At 38.6% G+C, this 27,649-nt stretch overlaps 4 protein-coding genes across 6 annotated transcripts in view; 2 read left to right on the top strand and 2 right to left on the bottom strand.

The window, feature by feature from the left end:
• The window catches only part of LOC105449946 (kinesin-like protein KIF13B), a 30,568-nt gene extending 27,878 nt beyond the window's left edge, over positions 1-2,690 (bottom strand). Inside the window, 1 exon segment of the mRNA XM_011689434.1 lies at positions 2,251-2,690. Coding sequence (XP_011687736.1) covers positions 2,251-2,305 — 55 coding nt within the window. The 5' untranslated portion in view covers positions 2,306-2,690.
• Positions 2,691-3,749: 1,059 nt separating this feature from the next.
• LOC105449928 (DNA repair protein XRCC1) lies at positions 3,750-5,987 on the top strand. The gene is made up of 2 exons (XM_011689400.1): positions 3,750-5,341; positions 5,432-5,987. The coding sequence occupies exons 1-2, from the start codon at positions 3,996-3,998 to the stop codon at positions 5,556-5,558; spliced, it is 1,473 nt and encodes a 490-aa protein (XP_011687702.1). The 5' UTR covers positions 3,750-3,995; the 3' UTR covers positions 5,559-5,987.
• A 91-nt stretch (positions 5,988-6,078) lies between these two features.
• Positions 6,079-8,398, top strand: LOC105449920 (proteasome inhibitor PI31 subunit). 2 transcript variants are annotated; one of them, XM_011689391.1, is made up of 5 exons: positions 6,079-6,390; positions 6,791-6,940; positions 7,035-7,306; positions 7,613-7,786; positions 7,853-7,939. In XM_011689391.1, the coding sequence occupies exons 1-4, from the start codon at positions 6,244-6,246 to the stop codon at positions 7,770-7,772; spliced, it is 729 nt and encodes a 242-aa protein (XP_011687693.1). In that variant the 5' UTR covers positions 6,079-6,243; the 3' UTR covers positions 7,773-7,786; positions 7,853-7,939. The 2 variants fall into 2 exon arrangements, with proteins under 2 accessions (XP_011687693.1, XP_011687683.1); XM_011689381.1 differs by having other exon boundaries at positions 6,081-6,390; positions 7,613-7,759; positions 7,853-8,398.
• A 2,605-nt stretch (positions 8,399-11,003) lies between these two features.
• LOC105449895 (protein tyrosine phosphatase type IVA 1) lies at positions 11,004-26,940 on the bottom strand. 2 transcript variants are annotated; one of them, XM_011689354.1, is made up of 6 exons: positions 26,768-26,940; positions 12,914-13,243; positions 12,309-12,794; positions 12,070-12,201; positions 11,785-11,951; positions 11,004-11,678 (listed from the first exon to the last, which is right to left on the bottom strand). In XM_011689354.1, the coding sequence occupies exons 3-6, from the start codon at positions 12,423-12,425 to the stop codon at positions 11,567-11,569; spliced, it is 528 nt and encodes a 175-aa protein (XP_011687656.1). In that variant the 5' UTR covers positions 12,426-12,794; positions 12,914-13,243; positions 26,768-26,940; the 3' UTR covers positions 11,004-11,566. The 2 variants fall into 2 exon arrangements, with proteins under 2 accessions (XP_011687656.1, XP_011687665.1); XM_011689363.1 differs by lacking the exon at positions 26,768-26,940 and adding an exon at positions 16,864-17,460.
• Positions 26,941-27,649: the final 709 nt, after the last annotated feature.

Here is a 27,649-nt window from a genome sequence, read left to right as displayed (position 1 = left end):
ATGCCATCCAAATTAAGTTAGTGTGCAAGTTTAATTAGATAGATATTAATATACACATTATAACACTTTATGTATATTGGACGTACCTACATGTATTAATATCATCCTATAATAAATATGATACGCTTCACAAATATGATTATATATATTGATCTATTCTTATCGTTATATTTATCATTATGTGTACAAAAATTTATGATACATTAAATATTGTTTGTAAATTATCTGTAATTGCACCTTGTATGATCATCAAGAAGATACAAAAAGAATATACTCAAAGAATTGAAAATGCAACGCATGTCCGACTTGTATAAATATCAATTACCGCATCTATGTATATGCTTTCTGTATCGTGCCAACAGCTTTCGGCATCACTATTATTTCCGTTGTAAAAGTAGTTACTTATATTTCTACATGTAATGGGTTATTTACGTAATTTACAAATAATTGTGGGAGAAAGATATCGTGGACAAAAAAGAGAGAAGAGATCGAGGCTCTGAAAGATTGGAAATTTAATTGATAGTTAGGTAGGGTAAATGATAAAAGGAAGTATCGGGCAAGGACTAATTGTTGAATAACGAGAACCATGCCTTGATTACGTCAACAACGACGTTCGCGCGTCGTGTAAATTAAATCTTACAAGCGCGAAAGTTTGACGATTAACATGCGGGAAAATTACGTAACCTTACCGTAGAATCACGTTACTCCGTTACCGTTTTCATTCCTACATCCTTTGCCTCGTTAAAGTCAGCGCTAAAAGACTTGAGACGGGCGCAGGATGACACGATGACGCCATCATACGATCATATACGTCGTATACGAGTACGGAATTATTTTGGATAATATTAATAATAAGACACGTATAACGTGATGCACACCGTGCGGAGAGCCGCACGGATAAACGCGCGCACAACACACTTGCGTCTCAACGCGATTAATTTCAAGAGCGAATGTGAATCCATCACTCGCTACGTATCGATAGATAGTTTAATGACAATTGGAAAATCACCTTTCCAGTTACTTAAACAGCGAGCAACAATACGCGATCTTTCGCGATACTCGCGCAATCCTCGAAAACGAGTCCTCGATAATTTCCCGGTGATTACGGGATATCGAAAAGCATGTTTCCCCGATCAGATCGATATTCCAAGGTCATCGGACTAATGTCATCGGAGCGTGGCGTTTTACTCGGGTATGCGTTCTCGCGTTTTGTCACGCCTTACCACGTGCTGCCATTTGCTTTTATTCTTTCTCTATAATTAACTGTAAGTCGCAATCAATCTCCAAAATTTACAACAACAATTTTACCGCACGCTCGCGAATTATCGTGTCGTGCACGCATGTTGCGTCGCGTCGCGTCGCGTCAAGTGAGAATAAAGATGTAAGTATAGGTACACATTTTAGCAATTCGCATCTGGAGGAACTTTAAAGCCGCTCGGATACCTTTGGACACGACTAATAATAAGTAATTCTTCACGAGAGCCATCGTGAATTCAATTTCACGTGAATTTTAATTAAGTGTCAATCGTTGTAAAGATATCATTCAATGTTGACATGAATGCGGTAAGCTTAACGCTTGATAGAAAGATGCAGACAAAACTCATGTTTGATTTACTTTTTTTTTTTTCTTCGACGCGGTTGCGCAAAGCGCTTTTCACACTGATATAAAAATCGGACAGTTATAAAGCACGTTTGGTGCGAAATGTATATAGCTGGAGCATGAATCTATATCGCGATGAGTCTGCAAATCTCGCAAACATAAAGTATTGTCTTGTCTGGCTCGGCGACGATGGTCGCTTCGATCCTGCTCGCCTCGCGCGGCTGAGGTTGCCTGCACTTGAGACTCTTGATGCGACTCAATAAAACGATAACGAGAGAACGGCAACGCGAATCGAGCGGATCGAGTGAAAACTATCGCTCCGTTGAGTTCCGCGATACAGAATTGAGGGTCAATTACATTTTTTCGTGAAACATTTCTGAACCTCTCCGAGCACCCATGAGATGCCACCCATGAGTCCCATGACGCGCGAGACAAGGCGAGCGGAGACGAAACGAGACGAGACAAAGCATGACGAAGATGAGGTGAGGCGAAGCAGTGCAGAGTGTGCAGGCGAGGCGGGGCGAAGCTCCATTCGAGTTGGAGGCAAAGAGCGAGCTGCATGGACGCGCGCGCGTGCGCGCGCGCGCGGCGTTAAGTCGTTTAAGTCGCGAAATGACGTGAAACGGCGTCAAGAGTGACGAAATACATACCTCTGCGATTGAACGGCCGGACCCGTACAGCAACCTTTATTTTATCCGTAGCCATGACTTTTGTACACCGGTAACTCTCTCGCTGTCACACACAATCGCGAAAAACCGTTTAGCACGATTACGCCTGCACGTGATTACGTCTACTTTCGCACGATTCGCACATTATTCTCCGCTACATTATTCTCAACCCATACCGCGAACCTGTCATCTTTCGAACGACACTACGTGTCTACACCAAGCCTCCCGTGACACACTTCGCCATATTGCTTAAAGCCCGTCGTCAGTTCTCTCGGCGTTAGACAACGAGACGGTCACATCCAGGCTGCTATCGAGGCTATCGAATGAACGTGTTTCCGAGAATCGCCGTTAGGAACGCTCGCGATTCGATAAGCGAATGACGTCACCAAACATCCCGCCCGCCATCCATGGCATCTGCGCCATCTACATAGGAGAGCCGTAAGTCGACGATCAACACAATGAGGATTTTAAGCGCTACTAAGGCTGGATCCTCATGCAGACACCGATGCTTTGACACCTAAGGGCGAATTCACACCTTGACAGAAAAGTGGAAAACAGAAAAGCAGAAGCCAATCAGAAGGTACTCTCACTGGTAGCAAGAAAAGCAGAAAGCAAAAATTATCGACTACCAACGCGAGTTCTGATTGGCTTCTGCTTTTCTGTCAAGGTGTGAATTCGCCCTAACGCTGATTGACGGAAAACAATTAGTCCTATCTTAAAATTGCCGTATTACCTGCGTTGAAGCCTCTTTTTCCCAATGTTTAAAAATTCATATCTTCCAAAAAAATAAAGATATAGACTTCTTTCTGAGCTCATCTGAAAGATGAATTATGTGACTATATTTTTTAAGAAATCGTGATTTTATTTAAAAATGCGGCCGATTAAAACGTCATTTTATTGAAAATTGTTAAAATTTGTTTAATTAAAATGTAATTTGGTATAAATGTTATTGGACAATGTATGCAGAGTTTAATACGCTGCGTGCGCGAAGCGCGCGCCTGTTATGTACATACTAGTCGGGGTAAATAATAAAAGAATTCTCTCGCTATTTACCCCCTCTAATCGTTTTCCGTCAATCAGCGTTCATTAGGTGTCTGCATAGAGATTTTTCATGTAACGTGCATATCGCGTAACCGCAATCGAAAGCGTTTTCTGTTAAAAGATTATATAGCGTACATACATGATAGCCAATCATATCTTGATATTCTTTTACACTGTTCCAATAAAAATTGCAAACGTCGCAATTCATTGGTTACGCGCATTTATAATATACTCCATGGGACATATGGAAATAAATTTTGCGTAACAGAAAACGCGTAACGTGTAACGCCCCTGATAGATTACACAATACGCGTTACGTGAAAAATCTCTGCCATGGGACGGCACTCTCACATCCAGAGAAGCTCGACCGATGTTACGAGTCCTGATTGGACTCGCAAATAGCCAATCAGGACCAACCAGGACTCTAGATTTGTCCAACAGCTGACTTTCACGCGATTGTTTATCTGTATCACACGCGTGACGTAGATCGTAGGTTATGTAATACGAACACAATAGTTTGGCGGTATCTTGCCAATCTTGAATTTGCCACGAACCACTCGAATATAATTTCTCTGTGGGTCGTATGTGGCTAGTAGAATGTGAACACAAAAAAATCCATACGAGGATACAATCTTAAAAAAACGAGATTTCGAGATTTACTCAAATATAACCTATCATTTGTGAAAATGATTGTCAAATTCGAAAAGATAATAAGTTGTTCCTCGGAACACCCGTTGTATCCTGCCGCCAATCTTCTCCAACGTAATTCAGAAAATTGGAAAGCTACATGGCGGTGTAGCAAACCAGGAGAAATGCTGGCACACGTCATCTTTCAGCTCGCTGAGCCCTCTTATATCACCGGAGTCGACATTGGCAATTATCAGAGTTGCGTGGTCATTGTCACTGGATCTACATCGTCGGAACCTGACAATTGGATAGTTATCGTCAACCACAAGTTCATGACAAATGATGAAGCTGCAAACGATAAATTTAAGGATCAAGTTCAATTATTTACTAAAAGAGAATTAAATCCAGATACTTTGAAGATTAAATTTGACCGAATCAAAGTTACTTGCATGCAATCGGCTAATTTAAAAGTTTTGTTTGGATTATCGTATGTCATTTTGAGGTCAGATCCCACAATCGATTTAGGCTTGGACGCATTTGGCAAATTTAAATTGAAACAACCACATGTCGTCAAGACACCCATGGAAATGATGAAGGAAAAAATTCTTAACCAAACAGAAACTACTAAGACAGATTATAAGAAAGAATTACGTGAGCAAATAAAAAAAGATTCAATGGAGAATTTCGTTAAGTGTCAAGAAGGACAAAAACTTGTCAAGCGACCATTATTAGAAAAGTTAGAAGCTGGAGAAGCCGATCAAGTTTTTGGGAAAAACGACAAGACTCAACCACAATGTTTAAAAGATAAAGATAAGACATTTAATAAAAGTCCCAAAAATGGCAAAAATGTATCAAACGAAAAAGTGATGAGAACTCCTTTTGGAGACGCTATACCTTCACAAAATATCGATGCTAATAAAGGTAATATAAAAAATACAACTCAGAGTAGTCCTTCGAGTTCTAAGAAACGCTCTTTGAGCAAACTGGAGAATTCGCCAAATGTAAAATTCAGGGAAAAAAAGAAATGGAAGTGCTCCGAGTGTTGTGCAGAATCACAGGATCAATTATGTACAACTTGTCAACGATTGCCACAGCCCAAAGACATTGAAAATGCTCCTTCGCAGGGAAGCGCCAGGGTTCTTGCAAAATCCAAAAAATTATTTAAAGAATTACTCAACGACGTTACATTCTCTCTCAGCGGATACGTTAATCCACAGAGAGACGAAATTAGAAGAAAGGCTCTTAACATGGGTGCTAGGTATATTCCTGATCCAAATACAACTAATAAAAAATGTACTCATTTGATATGTGCTTTTAAAAATACACCAAAATACCAGCAATTCAAAAATCACACGAAAATTATTTCTCATACTTTCATCGATGAATGTTTTGATAAACAAAAGAGGTATATATATATATATATATACATAAAGTATGTTAAAGTAGATAGTGGGAAAAATGTAAACAATTTCATCAATTATTTTCTATTTCATAGATTCCCTTGGAGGCGATACGCTTTAGATCAAAAGGAAAAATTGCAACCTGAAAGTGAAGAAGAAATTGATGGTGATCAGTCGGAATCTGTATATGACATGGACACCGATGCCGATTCAGATTATTAAGATTTCGATTTAATTACATTCTGAACTTTTTTTTTATTTTTTATTGTTACCGATTCGTAACGGATAAGGTGTGCCTTGAAGATAGCTGTTAAATGTATAAAAGTTCATAAAAAAACTCGCACATCTTGTTATGGATGATTCTTTTAAAGAGAGTAAAATATTAGTTTGTCAGTTATCCATTATACAAATTGTAAAATGATTGTACGTCCACATAACGTTGGATTAAGGATCAAAAAAGTATTATATCTGCGATATATATATATATCTATTCTCTCTCTATTCACAAGTTTATATTTTGAATTTGCAGTACACTAGCTGCACGTAAAATTTAAGGGAAAATAGAATATACACGAGCCAAGTTTATAACACGTATCCTAACGAAAGTACATAATTTTTCTACCTAATATAAATATATAATTTGATATCGAATGGTGATTATTAATTATTGTTATTCTCGGTACAGCCAAAATTGTCGGTAATGTCAGTATCGTTCTTCAGTTACCCTCCCCTCCCCTCCCCCCGCCCCAAGCCCATAGTTGCTAAGCACGAAATTTGCCAGGAAGTAGGAACGTGTTGCCGCGATGCTGGAATGTGCTGGAACACACAAATGAGACGATTGTAAATGGCGTGCGTTTGAACAACTTGCAAGCTAATCTGCTATAATAATCGGTAACTCTTCCTTAGAATGGCCCATGTAAATAGCGTGTTTGGCTTCGAGCTCTTTCAAAAACTTTATCACGATGATATCCATAAAAAGGAAGACGTGATCATTTTGTTTGTGCATTGGTATTTGACAAAGTCTGGATTTAGGTGCATAGGCATCGGGGACGAAGTAAGTAGTCTTCTTATAAGAAAAGACAGATGTACATCACTCTGCGTTTCGCTCTGTAATACTGTAATTTTATATATTTTCATTGTTCTTACATTACATTAAAAGCAATTGTAGTAATGACGTTCTTGGACGTTTTAAGATTCTAACCTATACAAAGCTCGTAAAATATCGTAATTTTATTATTACAATTTCTCAATTCTAGATATCATTTATTAGGTTTGAATAAAATCTTTTGTTTTCAAGAGTGTTACCAAATGCATTAGATTAGAAAATAGACATTTATTATATGCGTTTAATAAGAATTTCGCACACGTACATACGTATACTGCAGTTAATACGTTGTTATGTATATATATGCGTAATTATTTGACAAACGACATTCAAATTTCTAATTCTTTAGACAATATTTAGTACATCAGAGAAAGGATCCGAATTACTTCCAGCGGAATGGAATTTACGTCCCAATTATGCGTTACGTTATGTAAAAGATGGAAAATTACATGTACTTCTCGGAGTCAAATCAGATATGGATCTACTGTTGAACTTGATGGTAATAATTATATAATAGCAGCAAAATTTCAAAGTTGATTAATTATTAAGGCGAAATCGCCTGTAATATGTTATGTTCAATATTATTCTTACAGAGGCACTATGACAATTCTGTTTTTAACATTTCATTCCCTATCGAGGGAACTGTATCTACGTTACATGGATCTTTAGACAATGTAATACCATCTTATCAAACAATTTTACATAATATACAAAAAGATTTTGTAAGCCCGATGTGCTCCAACGAAGCAGCGACTCAAACAGCTATATCAAATAACCCTGAGCGTTCCTCCGAAATGAATGAGACTCCAGTACGTAATGATCACAATCCATTGAGAGTAGGACCCAGTCATCGGCCATTAAATCGGTAATTCAACATCGACATTTGATTTATTGTCCATATTTCTGTTATATTCAATTTTTGGCTCAGATTTTTTAATTGCAAATCTCAAGTAATAAGGACTTGGTCTGCAGCATTTATAGAACAGATATTGACATCATTATATTTCATTATGTACAATAATATTAGTATGTATGTGTCGAATATACGTTGCTCTATACAATTTTATTAATACGACATAGTGTCTCTTTTATCAGATATCTAATGTATCATTCTGTCTGTGGTCTTGTAGCTAGTAATATAATTAAAATTTATCAATTTTCTGTTCATTAGACCTGAATATGATCCTGCGAGAGTAGGAGTTAGAGATCTTGATCCCTTGGGAGAAGGCAGTGGCATGATATTTGATCCATTTGACATGAGGCGCCGTGTAATTGGACGTTCACCGGGTGGCTTAGGAGTACCTGGAGTATTGCCGCCGTATGTTTTGTGATTACTAGCCAGCGTGTACGTGTATGTGTGTGAAAAATCTATTCTCCAATTTTATTCTTGAATTTAAACGTTATATTGTAGAGGTGCGATACCACCCGGTGCAAGATTCGATCCTTTCGGTCCACCTGAGCTGGATCCATTGAGGCCACACCGTCGTAGACCCGACGACGATCATTTACCTCCTCCAGGATATGAAGATATGTTTCAATAATGTATCAAAAAAAAAAAATGAAGATAAAAAGTACAAGTACAGACAGTTTTTATATATAAGTACTCTAAATGTCTATATGATATTATACAGACATGCCCTCTCACTAATATCTTCTAAAATATATTTCAATGCATTGTATACAAGACATTAATATATGTATAAAGAACCGTACATATAAAAGATACATGCACATATTTCCCCGGATACGGGAATAAAGCTAGAAACTTTATACAATGTATAATTAAGGTATCAAAATTATTTGTAAAACATTTCTTTTTTCACAAAACAACTTCCATTCCTTTTTATTTCATTATTGATGTTTACAATGTAACAAAACAATTTCTTGTTTAATTAAAAGTAATTGTGTGTAATGATAGATAGGAAATTATATTGAGAAATTAAACAGTAATATTTGTTTAAATTGCGCTAACTCTCTTTATTTTTATTTATTTGTAATCAATTCGTAGGGTGATTGTTCTTATTTTATTTTGTCGGTTCAAAATAGAGGATTTCTTTGCTATCTAAATTGTTCTTTCTTGAAATATTCACATTAGACATATGATTAAACACAAGAGATCTTTATCAATACATAAAATTATTATATTATTTAGATTCACATCAAAAATTAAAAATCTATTTTTAAAAAAGATGATTTTAACTACAATTGCATTTGTTTTTTTAGTAACATTAATTTTTGCAGCAGTTCGATTCATTTCTTCGAGAAATAAAATATCCACACTTTAAATGTATCGTTCATAAGTAAGTGTTATTGCACAGCAGAATAATTTTTACATGTTATACATTGTAATTGAATGTTTAATTTCAAATAAAACAGCAACGTGCATAATTTTCTACAACTGTTAGCATCACAGCAACTTGAACAACCACAGTCCTACTTCTCAGTCTATACTTTTTTTATGCACATAGAAAAAATTATATCACAGATATAAAAAGAAATATTTAATATTTCTAATTATTTAGCGATTTAATTATACACTTGAAGAAGTGAATCGATGTGCAGAAGTAATAATTTAAAAAAAAAACTATGAAAATTATACTGGTAACTTTTAAGATAATATCTATATTTCGTCACGAATATCGGCATGATTTCTTTAGAAAGGACTGTTATTAAAAAAAACATGTTAAATTGCTTTTATTATCATAAATGAATTAGAATTAAACGGATAAAAGTAATATTACTTTGCCATCTAAGATTGGATCATTTGCTTTTATATATATCCGAATATCCCTCGTCCCATCCTCTGGTAAAAAATATTGCGGTTTTTAATATTACAAAAAAGGAGCGGTACCAGATTTTAATTTCGATTCGAGTCTGCGATTGTAGTGAATGTATCCTATTGTAACCCGTTAAAGAATACGTACATACATACATATGAGTAATTAAAGTTGTCTCTTGTCTATTTGATAGCTAGGTAATCGATTTTATATATATATATATATATATATACACCAATCGATTGATCAATTATTGTGTTACATACGCTTGTTATAAGAAATAAATTATCAATACACGATTAAGAAACGTAATGTATAACGATACGTAATCATTGGTGTCACGTTCTGGAACACAATAGTGAGGGTCTCTCGGGTGGCAATTAAATTTGTTTGGTTGAATGTAGCAATACATAACAACCAGAGAGACTTGATTGCCATATAACCATTGTGCAACAGTTTCATTTCCGGTACGCAATTCGTCATTCATTGTTGAACAAGTCAATCAGGAGCAAAGGCGGCATACGAATACAAAATAACGTACATTCACATAAAATCAGCAGACACGCGTGAAATGTTCTAAGTATTACAAGTATTACTTCGTTATTATTTTACGAGTGAATTTTTCTATCCTTTGAACACAGTTTAGTGTGGCGTACACAGCATCATTGACAATTTTACCAAAATAGTAGACGATGATGACTTTACATAATATGCTTGTATCAGATTGAAAAACCTACTTTGACTAAAAGAGATATGCAAAGATTTTGGTGAAATTGTCATTGAGCTACGGTAATACGTGATATACAGCTCTGGAGTGATTTGCTTCACATTTGTTTCACATTATCCATCACTCAAGTTAACGCAGATTCCAAGTCCGATAAGAGTTAAAAACATCCATCAGCGGTTCGGTATGCCATTGGAAATGCAACGTAATGTGTTTCTCTATTGTGTTCTTTAAATGAAAAATCTTAAATTTAATTTGAAATACTTAATAACTCTAATGCTGCGATTCACATTTTATCATGTTTCCAACAAATCTTTGTGCCAAGTATTAAAATGTGTAATTCAAGCATAAATTGTCGCTATTTAATATTTTTTTAATTAAAATTAATGTTAGCTATAATTAACAGATGTTATGCCTGTATATTATGTTTGTAATGTAACGAAAAAAAAGACAGTAGCTTATATATTGCAATGCCATGTTTTGTGTGATGTGTTTAATATGCATACGTACTCCCTTAGTATAAAATTAATTATTTTTTATTATGTCTTGATTCATCGGTCGTAACAATTTTGATTTTCGAGCGTCTTGAAATTTCATATTTTGCAGAATTGCGACTGTGCGTGAGATAGATAATATCGAAAACACCTGTCTGAAACATTATTCTTTGAAAAGAATACGAAAATATTAAGTATTTTCATTTTATTTGGATCATATGCTGTGACAAATATATATAAAAACTTTTTAAAAGGTAGTATCATATTTGATATTCAAAGCAGATTGATATACTTTGTTTAAAAAGAAATATAATTATATGTGAATATTTATTCCAATTCGGATATTTGCATACATCTTGAAATTTAGTTTGTAATCGTTCAATGTGTACCATTTTCTAGACATTTGCAAATATTTTATTTTTTTCTCTCTCTCTCTCTCTCTCTCTCTCTCTCTCTCTCTCTCTCTCTCTCTCTCTCTCTCTCTCTCTGTGTGTGTGTGTGTGTGTGTGTGTGTGTGTGCGCGCGCGCGCGTGTACGCATATATCACAATCGCAACATAATTTTAAATTTTTTTGTCTAATTAGACAAATCATTTTCTTTTTATTTATTGCAATTATAAAGAATTTTGATTTCGTAGAAATCGAGAAGAAGATAAGTATACATAATGTACGAGTTTGTACATGTACGAATAACTCTCGCGTCATGATTTACAGTAAGGCTAAATGGCAATAATATAGTTTCAATTGTTTTTTTTTATGGAATAGTTATTACCATTTCAAGACTTAATTTTTGTTCTTCCATGGTCAATATTGATCAAGTATCAAAATTAACATAATTAAAAAAAAAAAAAACCCGGAAATATAACAATTTTAAAGCGAATTCCTCCGTTCAAAGCAATTCAAAGGCTCATCTTGAAATATAAAATTAAATAATAATGCAAAATATGCCCCAAAATTGGTTGATACTTGTGCAACCAACGTTGCATTTCCAGTGATAGACCATTCAGAACAGATTTGCTACAATATGCCACTTGTTGTCAGGCGCAAAATTCTACACATTTATACCAATCAGTATGAATTAGTGACTTTTTTTTCATCTTCGCTTCTCTTTTTTCTAAAAAGTTCTTTGATCTATTGGATGCAGCAGGAATTTTTTTGTCCATTCTTGAGCTTCAATCGAGATTTAGGACGATACTTTTCAAGAAAAGTTAACTGCTTCGCGTTTATGGCGCCTCGTCTTTTTCTGGAACAAAGAGGAAAAAATGATATTTTCCATTTGATAGTTTAAGCATTCCTGGCACTGTTTGAGCAGCTGAATATTATTAGAAGAGTACAATAAGGCGACTTACTCTCTGATAAGGGCAACAGCATCTTCGAACTTGAGCCCAAGTTCAATGAGAGCTAATGCAACCAAGACCGGTGCTCTACCAAGACCCGCGACACAATGCACCGCCACACATGCGTCAGGTGATTCTCGGAATCGGTTCTTTAGCAACTCGAACCATTCATCCACCACCTAAAAGATTGATATAAATAATGAAAGATACAAACATTTGTTCGTTCGAGTTTATTTTTTCCTACTGTTATCGCAATAGTTTTATCGAGAAAATCGAGTCGAAAGATGAAAGTTTTACCTCGTTCGGTGGAAATGTACCATCGTCGAATACCAAATCTATCACATTGATCCCTTCTGATTTGAGTTCCTCTACTTTATACGTTGGTTCGCAAACTCTCACCACCTCCTTTACATTGTGCTTTTTCAGTTCCTATTCAAGAAACATAATTGTGCAATAATATATTAGACAGAAATATTAAGTATAAAAGATTTGGCGTGCAGGGGCGATGTGCCGCGAACAGTTACGTTCGTACTAACTTGAATAAAAGTATGGATGGTTTGATCATTGGGCCGATCAGTGATAAGGAACTTCATGTTTTTGTATTCAATCTCGGCGGGCGCCGGTCTGATATCCTTCACCCTCATGTTGCTCATTTCCTTCTTAACCACAAAGATGGTTATATATCTATCTCCCTCTTGTTGTTTTTAACTCTTAAAGATCTTGTACGACTCGTCTCTTAGAATCTCGTACGTGTGCCACACTATACGAAGCGACAAAGGCTGGATTTGACAGCAACTTAGCCCATTAAGTGTCAGTCTTATAAAGTTGTTTTTCATTTAACTAATAGAATATTTTATTTTTTTACAGAGGACAGAACCGTGGGTTTACATGTAGATTTTAGAAGGGATCGTCGGGGTGCGAACTTCGCCGAAAAAGTATGGGCTACGTTACATTAGGCGATGTTGATATGCGCTTTATTCTTCCCACTTGAGACTTTTTGACTATAGTTCACGGAAGATTACCTGAAATCAATATAATTGTAGGTATAATTTAAATTTATACTGATTAGAGATAGATGAAGCTCTCTCTCTCTCTCTCTCTCTCACGGCTTTTTCACGGACAGCTTTTATGCTACGCTCACCTATTTGGCACTGGGTGCTCCTGTGACAGGTGCGCTCAGTATCTACGATGCTTGCATCTACTAAGGTAAATTAATAATTTCTATTAAATTCTTCTATGTCTTGCGTGATGACTAGTTGATGATTTTTCTGGCTTCCCCGATGTAATAATGCTCTACTACTTTAATGTCCTTCTTCCTTCCTCCAAGATGTTTCTAGCCTTCCTCTCTTTGCTTTAATGTCTAATAATTGTCAAGGAGTATGGGCGTGTCTCTCTATTTGTGTTGAGCCTGGCAGTATTCTGCGCTATCCAACTGAAACTCCATGTATGTGAGGATGCACTCACCAGGAAACTGCAACACAACAACATCAAAGATGATATGACTATGCGTTTCTCGGTTACGTAATAAAATAATAATTTTAAAGCAATCATTTTCATTTCACGCGCTATTTTCATTATATTTCCACATAACAATAGTGAACTTTCGCGCGGCACGGGGCGACGTGGAGGATCACGCGTTAGTAGCAAGCCTGCGCTCGCTGCCAATTCTCGAGCGTGTTCTCGAGAGCTTCAACACGCGTGCAAGGAATACTATTTCGTCTTCGTATTGGTTTTTTCTATCTCGATAATAATTATATCATATAAAGAAAAAAATATTCGTCAAAATAGTATCGTATTCAGAATAATTATAATATTTCAGAATAATTTCAAGCAATTTTACCTTGGCTAAAATTTACTATTGAATGGCTGAAATCTTATTCGGGTATGTGCAGGGTGTAGGTTGCAGAAAAAATGTTTCCAGATCCATTTTTAAATAGAAGATGCTAATGTTATACGGCCGCAGTTTCTAGTTGTTCTATGCCAAGCTTGCGCGCTGTCGCATTCGACAACGCGCCGCGCGTAGTTGACCTCTCGATCTTTCGCCGAGGCTAATTTGCGAAAGCCTCCCTTTTGCGTAACGCTAACCGTCGATATGCGATATACGGACGTCACTGATTGACGGGAAAGAATATGACCCCCTCCCACCCCTGACCGACATCTAGACGGACATGCACCAGAATAACCGAAATTGGCAGGTGAGAAGAAGCGCGAGCGAGAGGCGCGGGCTATACACGCTTCGTTCGAAACGCCGCCAAGGACAAATTCATCACGATGGCGTCGCATGTCGACCGCTTCGACTGTATTCTATTTCTTTAACATGATGCCATTGAAGATATATGTGTTAAAAGGTAGAATAGATATATTGGCTAGATATTTGGAAATTTCCAATTTCGATTTTGAGATCGAAAGAGTTATTCAAATCGCACGTAACAACATTTGATAACGAAATTTAAAAAAAAAGAAATGGAATCGAACGTGTCTATAATGATATGCGATTAGTGTAAAAATTTGGTCCATTTGACGGCATATAAAGGTCTTCAGAAGGGACTGTATACAAAAATAGATATATACATAGAAATTCCAAGGCGTAAAATTACTGGAATCAACCTACAGATCTACTTGGGCTATGACGCATTTACAGATTTGTTAAACTGTGTGGAAAATCAATTTACATTCTTTATGCAGATAATATATCTTAGCTCAGCTTTGCACAACATTAACAATTTTCCGAGAACTCCTCTGGACGATACGTTCCCCTATTAATCTCATATAGATCTTTTAGAAAAGATAAAACATAAAACGCGCATTTGTTTAGACAAATTAGCTCATAATAGTACTTTATCTTATCTGTGTGTGAGCATACTCTCTATAAGGACAGAAATATAGCAAAGAAACTACGGCAAAAGAATATAATAAAAATAACATAAATGTACTTTATTGACAAGAAATGAGGAGTGCAAGATTACGATTCATTAAGAAAATTGAAAGATATAGCAAGACACTGCAATAAAATTTATCCGCGTCAAATTTATGCGAAAGACATAACAATGGTATTTTTATAAACAGTGTGCAATTGTCATCGTGTTGTATAAACGCGCGATGTCGCTGCAATGGCAATGTACACGCCAAGAAAACAAACCGATCAGTTTACTTGTACACAAGAATGTGTACCAATTAATATAATGTCCAATTAATATAATCGATAGAGAGAGGGGGGTGGGGAAGAGAGAGAGAGAGAGAGAGACGAAATATCTTTTTGGAAACTAAAATAAATTTGATTTTTTCTCTTTATATTTCATAACTTCGAGAGAAAAGTGACTCGATGAAAATGATTTTTGCCTAGCGATCCAAGTTGAATCTTGTTAGAATTTTACACTTCCGTGTCTCTCTACAAAGTCCCTGCAACATTACACTAGAATTTGTAAGATTTTATAAATGCAAGATCGCTACAACGTGACGACTAAAAGATTCTGTCTTGTATAGATAAATTGACGCAATCGGAATCAATTCGTGCTTGTATTCGTCAGAGGCTGTCGCAAGATCGACGACGAGTTGGTTCTGGTGATAGTAAACAAAATTCTATTTGCGTGTAATTACGTCGCGAACACTGTCAAACAGACCAGACCGCAAACCAAAGCAACGTGCGAAGAACAAGGCAACAAAAATCATTTGCTCCATCTCTATCGATAAAACGTATAATGGAAGTTTCCGTGGGAGAAAAGAAATACGTTGATGAGTATTTATATGTAGAATATTTTTATTCTTTAATATTATCTGCTTGAACGTCAAAGAAGTACGACATTCGCGAATGGGCTTATTCGATACATATATAATAGGTATAAATATATCTTATACATATATGGTATAGTCCGTACGCGAGACAAGAGATGGCAAAAGAAATCGTATTTCCAATTGAAAGGTTTCAGAACTTAACTGCATGTGTCTCTCTAAACTCTATTTCTACATATTTTAAAAAATTTCGATACTTTACATTGCTGCCCTGCCCTACCCTGATCTCTGATAAATTAAAATAAAAGACAATGATGTATGATTGTATGATGTAAATTTTTGTAAATTTCACGAATAATTAAAATGACGCAACGCGATGCCGGTAAAATATGCGACAATGGAAAGATATACCTACATATATGCGCGGGACATGTATTCAAGTCTCGAAAGAATAGTATACTCTGCAACACTACAATTCACGTTGCATAATTGTCGCCGACGAATCGACGATATCGACAATTTCAATGATTCGCACATCACTTCTCTTCGTCGCGAAGAAAATGAAAATCATGAGTCGTCTCAAAACGAATGAAAGTCAACCATATGTACTAGACTTATTATCGCATTTCCGTTACAGTTTATTACCGAAAAAGCACTGTAAAAACGAATGATAATTATCATTATTCTTATTATTGTTATTCAGACAGAGGGATAAGCGAATCTTCCACAAAGATTGACAGAGATGCGCATCGATACTTTTTTCAAACCTTTCGTCAACAGCTGCGACGTGTGCAACACCGCGCCGTTATTTACTGTGTTCAATTTTCATTCGAGTAAAGCAGCGTTATTCACCTTTACCTTTATAATTATATTTATTTCGAAAGCATGTAAAAACTTGATGATTCCATTGTCAGCCTTTATTTTATGAACGCATTGTCGCTGTCGCTTTTGATAGCCACACTATGGTCACGTTTATCGCGTGATACTCGCGAACTTTCAAGTACCGCGATAATAGCCTGTTCTACCCCGAAAGAAGAAATTTGCAACAATCGGAAATACATTTTTTTTTTTGACCGCTTAACTAACAAAATCCTTTCGCTATCGATAAAGTGCTATCTCTTTACACGCGTGAAAAGAACATGCCAGCAACGTTTTCCGTGATTTACTTGAAATCTATGTAACAAAAAGATAGAAATAAGAAAATGACAAATATAAAATAAACAAGCGACAAACAAGTATTGCGTTCAATGATATTTATTTTAGAATTATTCAAATCATTCCGTTTTTATGAATTTACATAAAAAGCAATCATGTACGTTCAGACACGTTACGTTTACGAAGCGACTCGTCGAACAATTTTACCTTAAGGTCATTTGAGAAGTCACAAGAGAAGTCTGCAAGTCGGAAGAGCTCCAAGATGATTAAAATCTAAGCGTAAAGCAATTGTATTGTCACGCGATCGCAAAACGGTTATTAGCAATGTGACGAAAAATCACCGCATCATCACTAAGCAGTCACATCTTAATGTCGCACACTCGTGCACTTTCGCGGAACCACTCCAAACTTTACGACTTGTCAGGCTGCGAAATGATATTCTTCCGTATCATCCATATCGTCAAAGTACGCCAAGTTTCTTTCGATGAGTTTCAAATTTTGTAATGTATGAATTTTATCCACGAAGCGCGTTAATTATGTTATTGTTAGACTTGGATTAACGATCGTTCGGTGAAAGAAAAAAAAAAAAAATTACATTCTTCACAGCTTACAGGAAAGATTCGATTCACGCAACGACAATTTCTATTTCACAATCAGCAATTTCCGAAGAACGAGGCGAATCTCACGAGATCGAAATAAGACGGCCGAACCACGTCGTGACTGCAGCCGTGAGGCCCAGCGAGCGCGCAGCTGATATTGTATACGCTCGTCGTGGCGGTCGCGTCGAATCTGGGCCAGCCACATCGTAACGATCAAAATAGCACGGCGTCAAGACACAGCTTCTACCCTTCTCTTCATCGAGCGAGAGCTCGTCATTTGATCCCCCTCCATGCACGCATGCACGCATGTATATACAATATATGCATTCCGCACACAATATCGCCCTGTCGCTCATTTTCGCAACAGTAACGTTTTGCCTTTTGCGCGGCGTATGGTGGAACTCGGGTCGCATCGAAATTACGTACTTAAATATTACAGCATTATTTCCGGTTCTTCGTAGGTATATCCTTTTGCATCGATGATATTATTTCGTTCAAGAATTATTACTAATGTTGAAATGTAGCGCAGCTGGCGCATTCGCATTCGCTCAATTCGATTTCCAAGGCCTCGCGGGCATTTCGCGGCGCTTCGCGGCTGGCGCCGCGACCGTCTGATCAACCGGCTTGCGATCAATACCGATCGATGATCGCGTGCGAAATGGCACGTAAATAGGTATAATATCGGAATTTTAAGTTGGATTTTAAGTCCTTGGTAAATCCGCGATTTACCAAGGAGAGGACTGCGGTCAATCGTATCGTCAATCGACCGACGCGACGCCATGCCATTTCTGTAATCGCGGCGTGTCAATTAACGGTTAATAAAATCACGCGATTATACGGTGATTATCGCGCGCGACAGCGAGCGCGTCACGAGGAAGCGAAAAGAATCAGGAGCTGAATCCGACGCGCGACGGTTGCGCGTTATTGCATGGGATTGCATAAGATTGCATGGATCCTTTTGCCACGCGCAAGCACTGATAACTCGCGGTACCGATCCGTGATCGAGTTTACTCAACGGCCATTATTTTTCTCTCTTTCTTTTCTCTTTATTTATACCACGCGCGCACGTTTCCCGCTCGACTCGTCGAGTGTATGGAAATGCCGCCAACCGCGCGCGACTTTCACGGTCATTCTCGCTACGCGACCAAGAGAAAACAAGATCGCTTGTATGACGTCAAAACTCGTCGAGCTGGATAAATTACTAGGTCGTTTCAGTAGCGTACATATGTACGCACTGTCGCTGTACACGCGCGACTTGTCGATCACTCGGATGCAACTCGATGCGATCAGTTTCGGAGAATCGCGGATCGATGCAGGGAGTATATACGAAGAAGCGTTCAACGGAATTGAACGGAGTTCCCTCGACACGCGCTCGACACTGTCAACATCGTGGTCAATCTATACACGGCGAGATAACGTCCTGGTACCGCTCGCGAGACCGCACGCCGACCACGCGTCCTTCCAGCACGAAACATTTTCCGAGAAGCTTGACAGAGTTCTTCAAGTTATTGAATACACGACAGCTCGCTCCTACAGCTCGCTGGTTACAGGTTACGAATAATAATATAACCACCTGCACGATACTACACCCGCGTGTACTTTGCCCTTTTGAGTTGAAGTAAAAACAAAAAGATATGATACTTTTTTCAATTGTGCCATGGGATAGATGCGCGCGATCGAAGAAAATTATTTTATTAGCGAATAAAGTGAGTAAAGCGTGACGTCACGTTAGGAATCAATACGGAAAGTACGGGCCAGGAGGAGGCGGTTATGACGTCGTCCTGTGCAGATGGCTGTGATGTCGTCACTGTTGTCACTCGCGTAGGAGACGCACGTACGCGCGCGAATCTAACCAACGCGACGGCACCGACGCTGCAGAGCAACGGGGAGAGGTCGTTACGCACGCTCTATGCTGAAAATGAGGGAGTCAACGCGCAGCCTATTAATCCTTCCTTACAGTGACAACAACGATATACAACAATAGCGATATAAAAGTCAGAAAAAAACGTAGGTTGTTACGCGGTGTCGCGTATACCTATTGTGAATTCGAGTACATGTACATCTCTCTATATACAGTCTTTATAGTTATAAGCTAAGCTTGTGCATCTGTACGCGACCCTCCGCTCCTATTTCTTCCTTCTCCGATGTTCCTGCCACCACCAACTTTTCCAGACGACAATGAAACAGCGGGGTTGAATGAGCCACACAGGGCGACGAACCGCGCGTATTAGGCAACGTTCATAACGGCGCTATCATCAGTAGCAAGATTTTTATTTATCGGATATATATATCCGTCATCCAATCTTTTTCATTAAATTAAAACGACAACTTTTGTTAAAAAGATATCCAAAATAAATATGTACGAGTGCTTTATACTTAAGAAAGCAAATATTGTAAATTTAATAGAGTTAAAATTTAATAGAGTATCTTTGTACGGATGATATAGCTCATTTTATTTCAAATACTCTAATATCCAAAATAATCATATGAAAGTAGTGAGAAATCGACGTGATAATTGAAAAATATAGAGATGCAGAGAGAGAGAGAGAGAGGTTATTCAATCCACGCTGACATAAGATAGCGTTAATATAATAATTTGTCTCATCGAGAGAATACTATCGTGAAATTCTATGTTGGTATAAATAAAGGAAAAAATTTGCACATTTTTTTCCATTACAGATTTAATTCAATCCAAGTATTCGTAGCATATTTATGGGATAATTGTTTCTAGTTTTTAAGAAAATGCGATTTTACTCGTCGTCGTCGCAAAAGGTATGGTACAGTACGGTACGGGGGTACGGCGCGGATAATGAAAGCGGTCGCGACACGAGCGGTCTCAGGTGTGCGTTAAAATCGATATTTCAAGTAGGTCAGTAGGTTACCAGGCGAAGGATGATAAGAGACCGCTTCGGACTAAGAATCGCCGCTATCAATGATAACGGAATCATACCCTACTATAGTAAATGAGTAATGTATAATCGGAAATGTCTGACGCACGCGCACACTAAATTTTCAGCAAAATATGAAAAAAAATGTTCAATTTTATTGCTAAAGTATTTAAGTGGAAAAAAAAAACTAAACGTTTTCATATGTGCGATAAAACGTGCGTAAATTTAAAATTCGGTAACACAATAAGAAAGTAGGGGTCGAGAGATAAAGAAAGACCCTCTTTTTTTGCACGTCCGGATACGAGCACGAACAAATTTGCGTAGCTCCCCTCTGAAAATTCCAGCTGGCCCCACTGGCAGTAGCCCCGTAGACATTACCGATCGTTATCCAAGGTCAGTGACATCGGTCGTCCACCCTAGCGTCTCGTCTGGCGTCTCGAATATCTTTTTTTTTTTCTTCTATCGAGCGGCGGCTCTCCTGCGGCTATACAGTCGGGACATAACACATTCGTCGTCCTTTGGAAACCGGCTCGGGACAAGATATTCGATCCGCTTAAAAACTCTTAGACATCCCCCTCGCGAGATACTATTTTTAAGCGGACGACCGACAGACGTCATTCGCGCGACGCAGCTTCGCCTACTGCAGTGCGTTTATGTATTTTTACTATTTCCAAGTTTTACACTTTTATCCTGCGTTGCAAGATGCTTGATTGCATAAATAAAACCAAATACGAGTAAAATCGTTTGTAAATTAAAATTATGAGATTTTCTCTCCCCCCTCCCCTCTCTCTTTCTCTCGCGTCAAGTTAGTTTATACGATTGACTGGATAGTGAAAATTTCATTCCAGCCATCGTAGTATTGCGTTGATGATAACGCAGCTACTATCCTAGAATAGCGCAATAAACTGACTGATGCAATTTATTTGAATCAATGCGGGCTCAGAAATGTGCCTCTCACTTAGTGACTCATTTATTCATACGATCATGTACATACAAGAGACCAGGAGTACATTTTGAGTACATCGATATCTAATCTCTTTTGTCACCACTCATTCAATTATTATAATTGACAATTTTGCCAATTTGCCGGAATCCTTGCATTAGCGACATTAATTTTCACGAAAGTGACTTAAAACAGCTGCACGCATTCCTTACGGAACGTTCGCACGTTCGATATCGCCCGGTATCTTGTATATATAAATAATAAATTATAAAAGATAGACCATCACGACGATGGTGGTCTATTTTCGATGGCGACGTTCTTTGTTTTGCTCTGCGAGTGTGTCTTGTCTCGTGTCGCAACAAGCGAGGGTAAGAGCGAGGTAAGAGAGGAGTCACATGCGCGCTTGGTGCGTACGGTGCCGAGAGCAACTTAATCCGAGCTGAATAAGAAGCTCCTTATCGCCCGTCTACGTCCGTCAAAGCTTAAAGCACAATGTTACATAAATTGATTCCAATCCAATACAAAGGCACAGATGGGTTCGTTCGTATTGGTATTGGTTTACGAATACGCGGTGAATACGTTTGATCGATGCGGCGAATGCGTTAAATTCGACTTTTCAAGTCTTTCGCGTTTCTGAATTTTATTCTAATTCTATTCTTCGCGATAATACATCATTTTTCCATTTCTGAGCGTAAGATTCGAATTGAGTGTATGCAATCTGCGCGGTATAAGGTTAGAGATGCTGCAGAGAGGAGGAAATCAAGATAAATGTTTCTCTTCTGCCGCGTTATAGACAACTAAAGAGAGCAACGTACTGTCGACGAGAACACTTGAATTTGCACTCGAGTTGTTTGAAGATGAAAGAAAAATGTCTTCGCCTTTAAGAGCCGCATTTCGCGCGCATATAAACGTTCCTGATGAGTGATAAACGATAAACGAGACAAATTTCTTTTCCATCTGAAAAGATTACTGGCAACTGTAAGCGCCGAGGGAATAACCGGATATACTACTTTTTTACGAAATAAAAGGTGACAAATAAATCGGATATTAAATTGAAGAGAGATAAAACGAAGATTTCCAGGTAATTTGCCTAGAGTAAAAACTGAAACGTTATGTGGCGCGATATGATTGAGGAGAATAAAGAGTGATAAAGAGGATCGTGACGGTAGAGATCGAATCGACCGAGGAAGCAGCAGCTTCTCTCGCGAGTTGACCTCTCTCGCGGGATTCTCGATCTGACAAATACAAATCGGTGGTGGATAGCGTGCTGCTATACGGCCCTGCTGCGTCCCATCGCGCCTTACCGTCGTCCTTCGAGGCTCGAGCCGCCCGAGCCACACACGTATCGCTCGCAACTCCAAGTCTAGTCGAGATAGTAATTCTATCCAACACGTGGCGCGCGGCGGGAAGAAAGAGGAAAGAGGAACGTCTCGGAATAATCTTGCGGGAAACGCCTTGGTCACGGCTGTGTGTGTGTGTGTGTATGTATGTGGAGGGTGGTCGGAGGCCTCTGAAAAGGTGACACCGACAGAAAAGAGCTAGCGCTACTAATGCCGCTCCTTCGTCGTCGAATTACTCGACGTATTGTTTGACTCCGCGCGTGCTCCTAGTATCCGATTCGTTTGGACGAAACAAAACACTATTGAACCTTCCGACCTATATTCCGAACCGACGGATTTCTAGTTTTAACCTATAGAGATCTATAAATGAAAAGAAATTCTTAATCGCGCTCATGTTTAATTAGCGTGAAAATTAACAAAATTCTTAAAACGGACGGCGAGATTATTATCCACCCTCATATTTAGATTATCATCGTTTCTCTTGTGTTTGAATTCGAACTTCTTGACGCACACTTTTACAAATGATTATTACCATACGGTACATATGTACATATACATATAAAAAAAATTTGTGCTAATAGCGCGCATGAGACGGAAGTTATCGCGTAAAGCTAATTACATTGGATGATATTCTCACAATTATGTCACGCGCAATATGCCACTTCTGCCACTCCTAGCTTCCTGTCCAGAGTATTCACCATTATGTAACGTAATGCAATTTACATAACAGGAAACGAAACGCTAGATCTACCACTACGACTTTACGAACCGTAGACGTCGCTGTTGCCTTTTTTTTCAACTGTAATGTTCCATAATTTCTATTCTATTCATGCATAATTTTCGAGACTATTCTTTCAAGCTATAGACGAGGGCTGTGAAATCGTTTTATTCCAGCAAAAAATTGCAATTTTCATAGTATTTACAGGACTGTTTGCGACAATAGTTATGGATATAGATAAGATTCGACACGCGAATATGTATTGCAAGACACACTATCGTGTGTTGTGACGCGGAAATTCTGCAATTATATTTAAACGTTCGGAAATTTAATTAATACTGATAATCACGAGTTGATGCACAAAGATGGACCAACTAGGAGTATAATATGAAGAAATATTTAGTATTTGAATATTAAAATAAATTAAAAATACGTATGTACGTGACAATATGTGTACACATACGTATGCATATTGTCATACGTACGCGTACCGACCAACACGGTGAACAATGGAGGAACGAAACACATTGAGGAACGAAAAACAAAAAGAGCATTTGGAAAACACTCATCGAACGATCGATCGGCGACTTTCTAGAACTCGCTTCAATTTGAAGGACATTATTGATCGAATAATAAAAATCGGAGTAATCGGAGCTTGGCTGCAGAAAAAAAGTAGGTATAATCCATCTTAAAACAGAAACAGAGTGATCCTCGAACGCCCGATTTTTTTTCGCTCAAGATCAATCGTGTCCGACTGTTTGATATAAGCGATTTATGATTATTTTACGAATTACAACCGAATTTAATATGTATTACACAGTTGAAACGCGAGAGCAGTGTAATTCGATGAGCCATGCAAATTAGACGCGCACGTGGTAACGTAAGACGAGATGACTGAGAGATAACGGGCCTTTTTATTCGGAAAAGTTAAGCTCGAGAATTCTCTGAATCTGCGGCAGCAACAATATTCTAGACGACGGAGTGATACATTTATGCGATCTACACAATATACGCAAACTATCTGCATTAATGTTTCGACCTTTTCAAAACAGGTTCCAGAACCTATGTCTAGATGAAAGATTACATCATCGACAATTGTAATCAGATTATGTCTATGGTTATTTATCTATGGAGAAATTCTTTCGTGATGCAAAACATGATATGTATATGTATATGTCTCAACGGACATTTGAAAAATAAAAATTAAATACATAAGCTAATAATGAAAAGAAAAAATAAAGCAAAAAATGTAAATTATTGAAGTAGTCTTATTAGGATGCATTTAAATATACCAAACAAAATGTGCGTGTGCGTGCAAACGTGTCTGCGTGTGTGTGTGTGTACAGGGAACACAAATGTGTATTATATTAAAATAAATATATGCTCTCTAATGTACACGAGCCATTACTAAATTTAAAATTTAAAATTTTATATATAAATATTGTGTAATCTCGTGGAAAAATACGCTGTTTTTATACAAGTACGAGTAGGAATAGAAAATTTAAGAAGTTATAACAAAAAATACTAGAATACATAACTTAAAAGTTTATACACGATACATTTGATAAAATTCTTTCATCGTCTGATGTTGACAAATCTAGGGTCACGTATATATGATAACTGACACAAAAGAAATATGGGTTTATTAGCGAAGCAGTCATGGTATATATTTTAATATTCTTTTTTTATTGTTGTAAGCATATCACATATCATCAAGTAACTAAAGTGTGGAGAAGATGTATTATCGATTTGTTTTGACCCTAAACGTGAATAGAACGTTCATCGGTTGCAATCGCTCCGGTCGGACGCGATCGGAGATTTGTTCACGTAGTCGATAAGACGTTGGCGATAATGACTGTGATTCGAACAGCTATTGGACCAAATGACTCTAAACGCAGGAATAAAACATGGCTGAAGTTTACGAACGATAATCGGTCCATTCGTTCAATCGCGGTATGCACGCGCGTGCTCGTCTGTTTCGATGCCTCTTCGTGCTTTGCTCCGCTCCGTTTCAGAACGAAACGGGATGGGATGGGATGCGCTGCGCTGCGTTGCGTTGCGTCGCATTTAAGCCACGCCACGCCAAGCCACGCCAAGCCACGCCACGCCAAGCCATGCCATGCCATGCCATGCCATGCCATGCCATGCCATGCCAAGCCAAGCCAAGCCAAGCCAAGCCAAGCCAAGCCAAGCCAAGCCGCGTCGTGCCGCCGTTCTATCGGATGACGTCAATCCATTTTCCCGTTTTTCCGAGAAATTCTATCAGTATAGAATATACAGGGTAATCAGGCGAAAAAGTAGCAAATCAAATTTATCGAACGACGAAAGATGCATTCAAGTAATTTACTAGCCGCCAACTTCTTAGAGTTATCATAATTATAAGAGCGACGGATCAAATGCAAACCGAGATTTTATGTAGGAATCAATAAAGCATACGCCCGCGACAATTTCAAGATTCCGATAAACGTTGGCTCTCCCCACAGTCTTCGATAATCTCACATTCCAAATCTTACCGATCCTCTCGATTTTAACTACGTTCCATTTGTCCAAAACGATTTTTCCCCTTTTCACGTACGAATGTAAAATGTTTTGAAATCGTAAAGGTTTGTTCGAGATGTACTTGGAGCCGACGTATTCAGCTCCACGATAGGTCGTGGTCAAGAACAAACGCGGTTGCGAAATGTTCGCCAACATTATTACGCGATGAGTCATCAGTCACTAGTCTTGATACGATCGAGCGAGTTAATTTTGCGATTTGGATGTCGCGAAGAAAAATCGAAACGAACATGGGCTAGCTCGACAAAGCGGACGAGCTTTCACTGACGTCACTACTCCCTTGGCGGCATCGTTATATCGAATATCGAAAGCGTGAGTAACAATGTGGCACGCTCGATTGTAAATTTTACTGTTGCGCCATGCATTTTAACGTGGTTCTCCAAACACGTGAATTTATCTCAACTTTTTATCCGATACAAATAAAGCAAAGGTAGGGGCCGCGCGATGCGTTCGGGAAGCGACAGAAATGTCAAAAGCACAATCGATGTTTTTCGAGCTACATTGCCACGTGCGAGCGACCCGTTCACGCAGCATCAAGTTTGCGAAGCTAGAAAGGTGGCGTCACTCGGGGCGCGATTAGAATAGCTACGGGAATTACCCTCGTGTCATCGGAAGCCTTCGAAAAGCCACGCGCTACGCGCCCGGCGCCACGCGCCGAAGAAGCGTCGAGGCCGTCGCGAGAACGTAACGACGACAACTCGATAGTGTGACGGCGTGGCGTGGCGTGGCGGTGGAGACGAGACGCCAGAGTTCGTCGGCCGCGCCGCGCCGCGCCACGCCGCGCACGTCCGTGAAGCGCACGCACACATCCATCCATCCATCCATCCATACATACATACACACACACACACGCGCGCGCGCGCGCACGCAGCGATGAGTGAGCGGGGCGCGTACCATACATCTCCGCGACTCGTACAAGCCGGAGCAGGAGCAGGAGCCATGGGGAATCGTAAACGCGACGATCGACTTTTCCTCCGCACGCGGGCGCGCCGTTTCTCGCGTTTCTTGTCTCCACGCGATCTCCGGCGAAAGGCGAAACAATGCGACGAGTCTTTGCGAGCACTCACCTGAATCGCCATACACATTGAATATGGAAGCTACGGAAGGGCGTTCGTTAGCGAAAACGCGACTCCGTAGGCGACAGGAAACACGCCAAACACTCGCCACTCACGCACGTCTACACGCTAGAGAAGCCCGTGAACAACTGACTGTGACGAGATGGACGGACGGACGGACGGACGGACGACGGACCGACCCGACCGACGCGTTTAGAAAATGGCGGAAATGGAGTGGAGAGTGGAGACGGTACTGAATGCTCCATTCGACAATCGACGCTTCGCTCTCGCGATTTGACAGCCCGATCGAGAACTGTGGCAGCGCGCCAAACTCAAATGATGTTATCGCGCGCGCAGAACAGAATGCGTAATTATTGCGGTATAATACAGTATCGAGAGAGGATAATATAAAAAAATATAGTACAGTATAATACAAAATATATTTTAGAAATGCGCGAATTAATTGTATACGTGCTGCTATCATTCAAAATATCATACTAATTTTCCTATAAAATCTAGCTGTTCATTAAAAGTTATAATCACATACAATAGAGCGTATCATTTTTCAAGGTAGATATCCAAAAAAAATTAAACTCAGAATTAACAGTTTTCAAAACATTTATTCATTGTAAATACATTTTGTTTGCCTTCCGAAAAAATTAGGCTTGTATGAATCACGTAAAAGAAGATTTCGACGTGATTATCTCTGTTTTATGAGACCAAACGGACGTTTGTCTATAAGAATCGCAAATTACTTCGCAATCGACTGACTATCGGTTCTTATCATATTTTACGTGCTAGATAATTTATTTGTTCATATAATTTAAATTTCTTTCAAATGTATACCATATCAATTTTTTTTTACAAAAAAATGAAATTTAAAAACTGAAAGTT

The sequence above is a fragment of the Wasmannia auropunctata genome, unplaced genomic scaffold, assembly GCF_000956235.1.
Source record: "Wasmannia auropunctata unplaced genomic scaffold, wasmannia.A_1.0 LD336111.1, whole genome shotgun sequence".
Classification (NCBI taxonomy): Eukaryota; Metazoa; Arthropoda; class Insecta; order Hymenoptera; family Formicidae; genus Wasmannia; species Wasmannia auropunctata.
The sequence above is the reverse complement of the archived record's forward strand: the minus strand, read 5'-3'. Positions and strand labels throughout refer to the sequence as shown.